Below are 11477 nucleotides of genomic sequence, written 5' to 3' on the forward strand. Positions count from 1 at the left end.
TTTCAACTTTCAAAAGCCCACCCCACCCCACCCCACACAAAAACCTATTTCAGAGTGATGGCAGCTGTTATAGCCTGGCTATCACACGACTACCATTTGGCATCATCTATTCCATCTCTCAAAAGCAACACATATGTAACTTTCTCCTTTGGTTGGGTTAAAGAGGAAATGGAAATGATCACTGGAGAGCTGTTTTGTGTCATAATTCTTTTATTATCAATATCTATGATAAAATAATATACAATTTCCCCTTGAAAACAGTGGCACATTAGTAAAGTTTCATCAGTAGACAGAACAATGCATTACAACTTTTTAAAATGCTTTTAAATTGCATTTAACAGCACAATCCATGACTTGCTTAAGTAAAAACAGTTGAATCAACAACATATCATTGCCTTAACCCCAAGAACATTGTTGAACAGAATTGCATTTTAAGCCTTTGTAAATACTGAATCCAGAGGGGATGTCAAGAGAATGTTTACAAATAAAGCAATAGTAAATGTATCATACTCTGTAATATTTAAAGTGAACACATATATTTTGTTGTTTTTAAAGGCATTACAATAATTAATGATAAAGGTCTTTCAATAAATTCATTCAGAAATACACAAGGTCTTAGAATATAAAAATAATTAAGACAAAAGATAAGATTATATATTTTCACTCTAAGGTTGTACTTTACTAACCAAAGCCAAGTGCGACTTACTTCTAAGTCAGCGAAGACTAGCCTGTGGTCCCCCAGATGACGTTAAACTCCAGCTCCCAGCAGCCTCATTCAGCTTGGCCAATAATTAGGGATGGTGGAAGTTGTAGTTCAGCAATATATGGAGGGCCACAGGTTAGCCACCCCTGTTCTAAGTTAAAGCTCTGACTCAGGCTTACGAAGAATAAAGACTCAATGAACTGAGTGGAACTTGCTTTTGAGTAAACACATGCTTGGGGAGAGTTTCACAGCCTGATTCCTATTTGACTACATTTCCCGAGAACTACTTAACTACTTAAGACTTCAGAAGATAATCTGGCTTTGTGAGCACTGAAATAGAACAGAAATGTCCCATCTTATAGAACAAAAATGTACCAACAGAACTGTTCCAAGAGCAGAAACTCAGATCAGTTCTTAAGAGTAGTCTAACCTTTGGCAATCACAGTATTCCTTAGCTAAATTCTTCCCACAGTGAGCTGTCTAGTATGTGCCACTCACAGTAAGGCGTTTGGAAAAGAACTTTCAAGACACTGAGAAGGTGGGTAGGAAAGAAGGAATAGAGGCTTTAGGCAGTTTGCTTTAACTTTGGGAAAAACATCACCATTAAAGCCTCAAAATCACTAGCACCTCAGCAGTATTCCAGTAGAACAGAATGATTTTGTAGCAGTTGATTCCAAAAGGTGCACATTTCTACAAAATGAACAAGGTACCAGTCTCAAGTTGGCTGCAAATTGAAGTAGGAACCAGGTTAGCCTTAACTGTGCTTAAATATTGCCGTTGACACAATGCTTAGCAGCAGTTAAAACAGGAGGGAATTCACTTGAGAGGGAAATGGGTAGGCAGCAGCATCAACTTGGGCCCCAGACTGTGGATGCCCAGCACGCACACCACAACACCGTGATGTCAGGGTGTGACATGATGTCACGACCCCGCAGCACTGGAGCACCAAAGGTAAGGTGGCGACTGGCAGTGGGTGGTGGCCAGGCACCCACAGCAAAAGTTTGGTGGGGACTGGAGTTGGCACCACTACAAGTAGGAGTGAATGATCCGGCAACCCATTCCTAATTGCTTGACCACAGTCAAGAGGGCCTCTCCATTATATCTGCACTAGCCTTCAACCTGATGAGTTTTGTATTTGCTAATTTTTAGATTAATATCTTGTAAAGTTGCAAGCTCATGGGTGCCTTTTCTCCCTAGCATTAAAAGGTATCAAATTAGTGGCTTTGGCTGTTAATAAATGGTATTTCCAAAGCCAATAGCCAAAGTGAAGCAGTCTGAAACATTATATCTTTCTCCATTAGTTTGGTGAAAGCTTCAAACAAGATAAGGGCTAAAAGAAATTGCTAACCTCATTTCTAAGTGGTCATTCACCAGCAAGTCTGATCTTCCTGTTTACTGTTGTGCTTTAGTCTACAACAGGAAATAGGCACTGTTAACATTTAAAGAATTAACTACATCCACCTATCCACCCTTGAGGGCTAAAGTGCTGATTACACTGGGGTCAAGCTCTGTATGTGCAGTACTCTTTGATGTATGGGAAATATGATGCAATAAAGTCACAAAAGGATAAAAATTAATTTTGTGTGACAGCCACAACCCAAAGCTGTTCACTGTTCTCACAAGACAAGGGCCACTGTTAATATCCTTCCTAATATATCTCAAACTATCGATTTCATTTCAGTGTCATAGTTACAAGATAAAAACCTGTCTTCGCACAATAAATCGGTAACACCCCAGAGGGCTGCACAGGATTTTTATACTGGAAAAGTACAAACAACAGACAATGAATTTTTGTCAAGTTGCTTGAAAGTAAACATTACGGAAAATGGAAAAAGAAACAAAAGAAGAAGAATGACATTTGTAGGTTGCAAAGCTACTACTTGAAATCGTAACTACACCTGTAATGTGAAAAGAACCACATATGACTCAAGAGCTGTAGCTTTTTGGCAGCTATCTCCCCCAAAATTTCAATTTACTCTCTCCTGAGACCCAATTTATTCTCTACAATCCATAAAACAATTTGCAACACACAAGTGTTTCTACAGCTGCTATACAGAAGAAACCAAGGATGATCACGGGTGTGTGCATTATATTTAAAATTATCCGACGGAATCTTTTAACAGTTACGTACCCATACATACACCATTAGTCACATTTAAAGAGCAAGCAATACACTTGAAATATTCACTTACATTTCATTTTAGAAACAATAGTCAAATGCAACACACTTAATTCAAGAAAAGTAACAACTTAGGGTGCAGTGCTTTATATTAACATTTGGTAATAACTTCAGGTTAAATTCACCCCATACAATAAAAATGAAATTATTGATACTTTTATCTTAGTGCATGTAATGAGACAGTGGAATGTTATAAGACCAACCTACCCCCACTACAGCTTATAATAATTTTCAACCATTTAAAATCTACTTTCAACACATATCCCTACCCTAACTCAAGATGTCATCAATAAAGTTTGACACGGATGCAAAACTTTTCATTTAGCATATATATGTTTCAAAATACAAAACAACAAATTTAGAACATCTGTCAAACAGTACTCAACATATGTGCAAACCTGCCTTGAAAAAATAGAAGGAAAATGAGTAGCTTTGGCACAGCTACTAGTTTATATTGGTATTTTTTTAAAGTAGAAATTAAGTAGATAAAAATAAGAATCTTTATGGCTTATCAGCCAGCTTTTCCTTTAAATAAACTTACATATGCCATTGGGTTTTACAATAATAATACTATTATTAAACAAGTTATACTATGAAGTTGTTCTGGAATTTGTGGCCCGGAGTGCTAGGCTTGCAATCGATCTGACTGCACATGTAGAAACTTTGTGGCACACACCAGCGTTAGAAATGTAGTTGGAAGCCAAACGATAGAGCTGTTCAGCTCCAAATGTGTTAAAATGCCCCGGAAGGACTTTCTCTACAAGACCTCTATTCACTAAGTCTATCAGTCGCTGGCAGGATGTAACGTAGTCATTTATCCTGCTGTAGGGAAGCCAGTCAATCATTGATCCGTCATATACAACATCCCCACTGAACAATATCTTCCGTTCTCTGTCATGTAAGCAAATGCTTCCTCTTGAATGGCCAGGCATATGCATGACAGTGAGCTGTCTATCACCAAGGTGGATCACATCCCCTACAAACAAAGAACAAAATAATGTGGGGGGGAGGAATCGGACTTTGAAGCAGAATCGCAAGAAACATCACACCAAATTTACTTCCATTACAAAGGTTGAGCTCTCTGACAAACCTCAGCGTTAGAAGTTAATAGGAAGTCAAACAATGCATGCATGAACACCTTGCCTATTGGTCCAGCACCACTCCCTATATCAGCCAAGCTATACACCCTATGCTAGTCCGCCCATATACTAATGTTTTAGCATTTTAATGTTTTTATTTTTTATTTTAATCTTGTTTTTTAAGTTGTATTTCAATCAACTTGTTTTTATATTGGTTGTTAGCTGCCCTGAGCCCGTTCTTCGCTGGGGAGGGCAGGGTATAAATAAAATTTATTATTATTATTATTATTATTATTATTATTATTACTACTACTACTACTACTAAGAGCTGCAGGGAAGGTGCTGCTGGATGTCCCACCGCTAAGTAAGGCCCCTGGAATGGTGACGCAAGACAGTGCCTTCTCTGTGGTGGTGCTCCCTCTATGGAATCCCCTCCCCTCAAAGACATGATTGGGACTGATGTTACCTAACATTCTAGTGCCGGTTAAAAATGTACCTCTTCCCCCAGGCCTTTGGAAGAAACTGACCCATTAAGCTTAGCGGTTATGTCGATTGCCCGCTGTAAAATATTTTCAATGGTATTTTAATTATGGGTTCAAATTTGTAGTATGAATTTTTAAATTGTTTTTAATGTAGAAATGCTTGTACAGTGGTGCCTCGCAAGATGAAATTAATTCGTTCCGCGAGTCTTTTCGTCTTGCGAGTCTTTTCGTCTTGCGAAGCACGGTTAGTCGCAACTGCACCTCTTCAAGCGGTTTTAAGAAAAAGGAAACAAACTCGCAAGACGTTTTCGTCTTGCAAAGCAAGGCCATAGGGAAAATCGTCTTGCGAAGCAACTCAAAAAACGAAAAACTCTTTCGTCTTGCGAGTTTTTCGTCTTCCGAGGCATTCGTCTTGCGAGGTACCACTGTAAACTGCTTTGGGATGCTGTTAGATGAAGGGTGATTTTAAAATGAAATACAATAAATAAAAATATCCCCTAATAAATTTTGCACATGAACAAAGACACATTCACAGCAAAGTTCTCAAATGATTTTTTGGCATGAAATTATTTTACCGTATCATCTGAGTTTCTCATCTGAATGCACTAATGTGCATTATGCATGCTAATTAATAGGTGAAATTCAGTGCAAATAAGTTCATTTTGGGGTTTTTTTTTAATCTAACCTTCATATTTATGCAGATAGAACCTGAATTGGCTGCAAACACCCACAAAGTGGTCTTGTGTTCATGAAAGAAATGTCACTGAAAATGTCAGCTCAGTGTACTGCAGCAGTAAAAAAGTCAAATTCAGCTTTAGGAATGAGACTGGAAAATGAAAGAACTAGCAGTATCATCTCATAACAGGATTGCCCATATGAAAAATGTTGCCTCTCAGAAAGGACCCTGCTGAGCTGGAGGTACAAAAGGGGCATTTGAAATAATCGCAGGGTGGGGTGGTGAATGACATTTTTGTCACAGAAAGGGGGGAGATGATAGCAGAGCTTTATAAAAGTGTGAAAAGAGCAAACACAGCTGCTAATTTTGTCAAAATAATAGAAGTTGTTATTATTTAACTATGTTTACTGGGAAACAGTATGCAATCACCACTTAAAAGAATTCACATGATGCTGCAATGGCCACAAGCTTAGGGGGTTTAAGGCAGGTCTGCCAGTGGCCTTTAGTCATAACAGCGAAGGGCCAAACTCAAATTTCCAGATGTTTCATTTTCTTAAAAGCATCTTCAGGGACTCTTGGATTTTTTTTTAAAAAAGGTTAAAAAATACTATCTCCAATACAACCAAAAGACAAATATCAGAATACTGCCACTGGGAGAGGCTTCCATTCCCAGCTGTCATTATTCCAATGGGATAGGTGGACGTGTATACGTACGTGTATTTTTCTCCTTGGTCATACATGGAAGGGAGACAAAGTGGAACACTATCAAAGCTGAAACTTGCCTCTGGCTAGAGCAACAGAAGGTTCAAGTGAGTTCTCATCAAGCAATTCAGCAGAATAGTGCCTGAACTTTTGTCTTATCTACAGATCAGGGAAAATGGTGGGAATCTGCTGCACCAACCTAATGGCCTCAAACACTGGATGGCATGCCCAGAATCTGGGCAAATCCCAAATAACCAGGCCATATGGCAACACTTGTTTTTGCCAGTAATTTTTTTTAAAAAAAACTTTTTAGATTATTCTGAAATGTTTATCACTATAGTGAATTTTTACTGGCTGGTATCACTGGCTGGATTTTCTTGGTAATAAGCACATTAGAATTATTTATATTCTTCTCTTTTCATAGTATCGATGATAATTGAAATGGGATGAACCAGAGGATAAGGAGTTAAGGGATAAAGTGCATAAAGCTTGCTTGCTACATTTCATAAATCCCATTAGATTTCAAATCTGTTTAATTTTGCAAATCTAGGCAATCAAAATTGCTGACAGGAAATCTCGTAGTAACCATGTCCTTTTTAAATATATAAACAAACACTTTAACTTCTGATACAGTAATACTTTTAGTTGCTTGAAATTAATTTCAGAATATTTTCAGTAGCTATTTGTTCTCAAGTCATCTCAGAAGAAGACATCTTTTTGTCTAAACAAAGGCTGCAAACCTACAGGCACTGTATCTGGAACCATGCACTTATTCCTTGCTCTTCCCTTCCTTACAAACTAGATTTATTTAGTCCAGAGATCTTTGGTGTATTCCAGATTTCCCCACTGTGTCCAAAATGGGGGAGTTTGGGATAATATCAGTTAACCAGGATATTAAGCTGGGACCTGACCTGGTTCTTGTTTAATATCGTGGTTAGTCAGCCAACATTAAGCCAAAGTTTCCTGTTTCAAATACATCAGGGAACTCTCTTCTAAAACTAACCTGGATCTCTGGGCTGATGCCTGGGCTGATGATAGGAACAGCAAGGAAAGAACACACCTGTTTCTAACTTTATAATACATGGGTTTATAAATCTGGGATCATATGTGTAAAACAGGCCACTGTGAGTTTTCACCATAGTAAGCCTTTCTGTGTGAGAGCTAGCAACAATAACATCATTCACTATTTCAGTAACGTTTACTTCAAATAATGTGATCTGATGATTGCATACTGAACTTGTGATCCCAGGAAATATATTTCAGAGAAGTTTTCCGGGATCTGACACTAACAGAAACTGTGTGCTCCATCTGGAAATGTGAGTGCATGGGATTATGATCTCATATCTCACTCTGACATCTTAATCAAATGGTCTTCTTGGACCTTAGCTGTGTTTTTCCTGTAATCAAAGAGGCAAACTGGCAGGCTTATCACCTCTGAAACGTCACCTCCCCATGAGAGAACAGTATACTCAGAATCCAATTTCATCTAGCTAGATCAGAAAATAATATATTTGTTTCTTTTAGTCACCCCTTCTTAAGGACCCTGAAGACAAATCAGGATTCAATAATGAAATGTTACAACCGATAACCAATAGCTTCCTTTAATGTTCTCCCAAACACTTTGCATTTTATATTTAATTGGCAAGAATGGTTAGCAGAACCGTTAATGTGACACTGTATACACCTAGATGCCCACATGTAGATATACTGTTACTGAGAACTTACTAAGCATGGACATGGTAATACGTACTTTTGAACATTGCAAATACACTATTAAATATAACTTAAGGCAGACACAAATACCTTATTTATTCCTGGCATCCCAGCCTCACCTTTGGGGGAAATGGCTGTAGGGCAATAATGCAGCACATCTTTTCCATGCAAAAGACCTCATGTTCAATTGCTGGCATCTCCAGGAAGGGCTGGGAAAGACCCATCTAAAACCAGTGATTTCAGATCTTTATCTTCTCTCCAGCCCGTGGGCCAATTCTTATAGGTGGTCAGTACCACCCACCTATCAATCATCAGATGTCATAATATCAGCTGATCGATAAGTTGGTCACCCTGCCTAGTTGTCAAACTTGGCCTACAAGGGTGTGGAGATAGTCACCATGACAGTTATGGGGAAGACCGGCCATGTCTCTACATGCCCCACACCTGATATCACATATGATGTCAGGTGTGGGGCAGTTGGGTGTGGTATGGCAATAACAGCCTCACTGGCCAAATAGGGAGGCAAGGTGGGCCAAATTTGGCCTGTGGACCATTAGTTCCCTGCCCTTACTATGGTTTATTTAGCAGACGAACCATTGATTTCTGGCAACAAACAAACCATAATTTGGTGTGGGAGGAAACTCTGGGTTTTTTGTTTATCTGTGAGACAACTTGTGGTTTGCTGAACAAACCATGGCTTAGTATTATGTGCAAACACAGCAACTGTGATAATACTGAGCTAGGTGTCCCAACAGCCCAAACTACAGCAAGGCAGCTTCATAAATTTCTATATAAAATTTGTGAGGAGACTGGAAGCCAACTAACACTCTTTGTTCTTGTGCTGTCTTTACCCAATGCTTGTTTCACAGAGGAGGGGAGGGGCAGAGGGGCCCTCAACTCTTCGTTTTGGTGTCCGCACACAAGCCAAAGCTCTGTCCTTTTGCTTCAGATTTGGCTTTAAAAACAAACAAAGAGCCTGGATGGGAAACCGTTTTTTTCAAGCCAATCACCACACTCCCCCATGGGTAACGTTGGTAGTTGGGGCTGGAGGTAAAAGCAGGCAGAGCAATGGGGGGACATTTTTTCTGTTTTTATTTATTTTCATGGTACAGAAGATAAATTTTGAGAAAAACAATTGTTACAACCATAGACTGCTTTGCACAGTAGGCTGTACTCCAGCTGTTAAAAAATAGTTTTCTACAGCCCCCTCAAACATCTCTGCATCCTCCATCCCTCCAAGCAAACAGCATTATGACACTTCAGGGATGTGGTCCAGCCAGGTCAAAGGATTTGATATGTCCTGAAGAGCCACATTCAGCTGCTGGGCCTGAGATTTTCCTACCCCAAGCCAGTCTAAAATAATAGGTGCGATAGGGGCGGGGTTTGAAAAGACACAGATGGAAAGGAGATCTGATTTGCCTTGAGTCACAAGGCTTCCCCATCCCTGTTATATAACATGTACATTTGAGAGGGGAAACCAACCTAACTAATAGGACAGCTAGAGACAAGAACATAATTGAATTGTAGTTAAGATATGAAATTGTATATCACAATGACTTGGGCTGCAATCCTCAGCATGCTTATTAGTAAACAAGCCCTACTAAGTACTGTAGGACTTACTTCTGAGTAAAGATGCACAGGGCTGTTATATTATTATCAGAGAATGTTACTTTGGGGTAGAGCTTAAAAGGAATCATAGAATTGTAGAGTTCTGATTATCTGTATTATCTGATTATCTGTATATATAATATAATATTTTATATAAAAATAGAATTGTACATGGACTGATGTATACCAGCTGAGAGAAAGCATGCAATAAACTAAGGCTGTGGCTTAGTTCCACACATCTGCCCAAAGTGATAACCTCCAGTGTAGATTCTTATTGCTACATCTATCTGCTGGCTAAGCTTGCATCTGCTACTGGGGATTTGTTTTTTCAAAACTCATTATGGATAGGAAAAACATCTACAAATGCCTAAGACCACCTCCTACGTATTTTTCAGGAGCTACTTGAAACGTCTCCACCCATACTCTCTCATTCACAGACACAGTGCATATTCATACTGGTTTGCCCTTTAAAATATATCCACATGCGTGGATTTTGCCAGATGCCCACGAACTCCTGCATATATGGGTGCTCAAACCTTAAAGGAGAAGATACCACACCCCACATTACACACACAGAGCGAGGGGGGGCACAAAATGAAGAACACGATTATAAGATCCTTAGTTCTCACTCTTTCCCTCCCTATAAAAGGGAAAAGGGTGGGCTACAGCCTTTTGCTTCTATTTTATCAAGCATTTGAAAAAGTGTCTACTGATACAAAATCCATGTAAAACAAAAAACACTCCCTTTCCAACTCCTTTCTCCACCCTAACAGCAGCTCCATACCCCTGCTACACGTTTTCTTTCCTAAGGCATCTCAAAGCCCATCCAGAGAAGCTATGCACTTGCCTACCTTAAACCAGATATCTCAGTTCTCAAAGGTCAGAACTGCCCTTTTACACATCCCGAGAGGTGAAGTCAAAGAAGGAACAGCCCTGATTCTGCTCTCTCTGTATACATAGGACCAGGGCATTTAAAAAAAAACCCTTCCCTTTACACATTCTCTTGCATACTGGAGCCGACGCCCCCGCCTGTCATTCTCTGCAACAGACCCCAAACACACATCCACAGCCAGCTCTGAGTATTTATGAAGCACCTATAGTAACACGAGCAATATAATTACATATAGAACGCAAGGGACAATGTTAATATTCGTGACCTACACAAGCACATTTGCTAACTATACACGAGAGGTGGAGGCACTTGGGGCAATTCATACCACATAGACATTTGCCACTCCAACTGCCTTCGTTGCAAAATAATGGAAAACTTTCTAACTAAGTTGAGGGGAATCCGTGCCATTCTGCTGGCACACCCGAGGCGAGGCCCCCGTCAGGCTGCTGCAATTCAAACCTGCCCGCCCGGCTCGCCTGCAGTCCCGCAAGTCCCAGACGGTTCCCTGGAGGTGTGAGGGAAAGTCCCTCTGTGCATGGCCAGAGGTGCTCTTTCTTTCTTTTCCTTTTTTGTCCACCCCGACGTCGTAGAGCCCAGCTCCGTCCTTCCAAAGAGGCCCCGGAGCCTGGCGTTGCCCCGGGCGGGCGTTGGGCAGCCGATCGCCGCCCGTCGTGCTCCTTTACTCACCCTCCTGCAAGACGAGCGTGGGCTGCACGGGCCGCACGCGGAACTGGCGGGCGCTCCAGCCCGGGCTGGGCTGGCGCACGACCTCGCTGTCCGAGAGCCAAGTGACGGTCTCGTAGTTGTCGCCGCGGCGCAGCGCTCGGGCCTCGGCGCTGTGCACGGCCACCTCGTCGAACTGGTGCAGCCCGCCGGCGTGGTCGAAGTGCACATGGGTGGCCACGGCCAGCAGCGGCCTGGGCCGCCCGGCGGCGCCCTCGGGAGGGAGCAGCGCCTTCTCGTCGCCCTCGGCGCCCAGCAGCCCGGCCAAGCGCAGGTAGTCGGGGAGGCTGCGCAGCCCCAGGCCGGTGTCGATCACCACGTCCCGCTGCGAGCCGCGCACCAGCCAGATGTTGGCCCGGTTGCCCGACTCGTAGAAGCGCTCTTGGATCCAGTAGATGCCTCCGCCCAGGGACTTGTGCGCGAACCACTCCAGCGCCGACATCGCCGCAGCCCCGACCTGCCGGGCCGCCTGCAGCGCCTCTCGCGCGGCGAGCCGACCGCGGAGCTGGGGCGGAGCCCGGGGAGGAGGCGGGGACGGAGGCGCCTGAGCGGGACGTGCTCGAGAGAGCGAGCCAGCGAGCGAGAGGTCTCCGCCCCGTCCCTGCCCACTGCGGTAGCGCGGCGCCGGGCACGCGAGCAGGCGGGCCGGGGATGGCGGGCTGGGCGAGGCGAGGCTGCAGGAGGAGCGGCCTGGCGGGGCCGGAGCGGAGAGGCGTGAGG

At 42.4% G+C, this 11477-nt stretch overlaps 1 protein-coding gene and 2 long non-coding RNA genes across 3 annotated transcripts; 1 reads left to right on the top strand and 2 right to left on the bottom strand.

Annotated features, from left to right (window-relative positions):
* The first annotated feature begins 192 nt into the window (after positions 1-192).
* Positions 193-6111, top strand: LOC310744790. The gene is made up of 3 exons (XR_014539744.1): positions 193-4095; positions 4288-4564; positions 4979-6111. It is a non-coding gene; the product is annotated as an uncharacterized lncRNA (long non-coding RNA).
* Positions 193-11428, bottom strand: MBLAC2 (metallo-beta-lactamase domain containing 2). The gene is made up of 2 exons (XM_083576406.1): positions 10722-11428; positions 193-3858 (listed from the first exon to the last, which is right to left on the bottom strand). The coding sequence occupies exons 1-2, from the start codon at positions 11197-11199 to the stop codon at positions 3473-3475; spliced, it is 864 nt and encodes a 287-aa protein (XP_083432532.1). The 5' UTR covers positions 11200-11428; the 3' UTR covers positions 193-3472.
* On the bottom strand, positions 7407-10712 carry LOC310744791. Its single transcript, XR_014539745.1, has 2 exons — positions 9936-10712; positions 7407-9851 (listed from the first exon to the last, which is right to left on the bottom strand). It is a non-coding gene; the product is annotated as an uncharacterized lncRNA (long non-coding RNA).
* Positions 11429-11477: the final 49 nt, after the last annotated feature.

This window comes from Podarcis filfolensis, assembly GCF_964270895.1.
Source record: "Podarcis filfolensis genome assembly, chromosome: 11".
Classification (NCBI taxonomy): Eukaryota; Metazoa; Chordata; class Lepidosauria; order Squamata; family Lacertidae; genus Podarcis; species Podarcis filfolensis.

Coding starts and splice junctions, on each gene's coding strand:
- MBLAC2 (XM_083576406.1), bottom strand. CDS start 11,199: ATGTCGGCGCTGGAGTGGTTCGCGCACAAGTCCCTGGGCGGAGGCATC. Junction 3,859..10,721: donor CACGCTCGTCTTGCAGGAGG/GTGAGTAAAGGA, acceptor CTTTGTTTGTAG/GGGATGTGATCCACCTTGGT.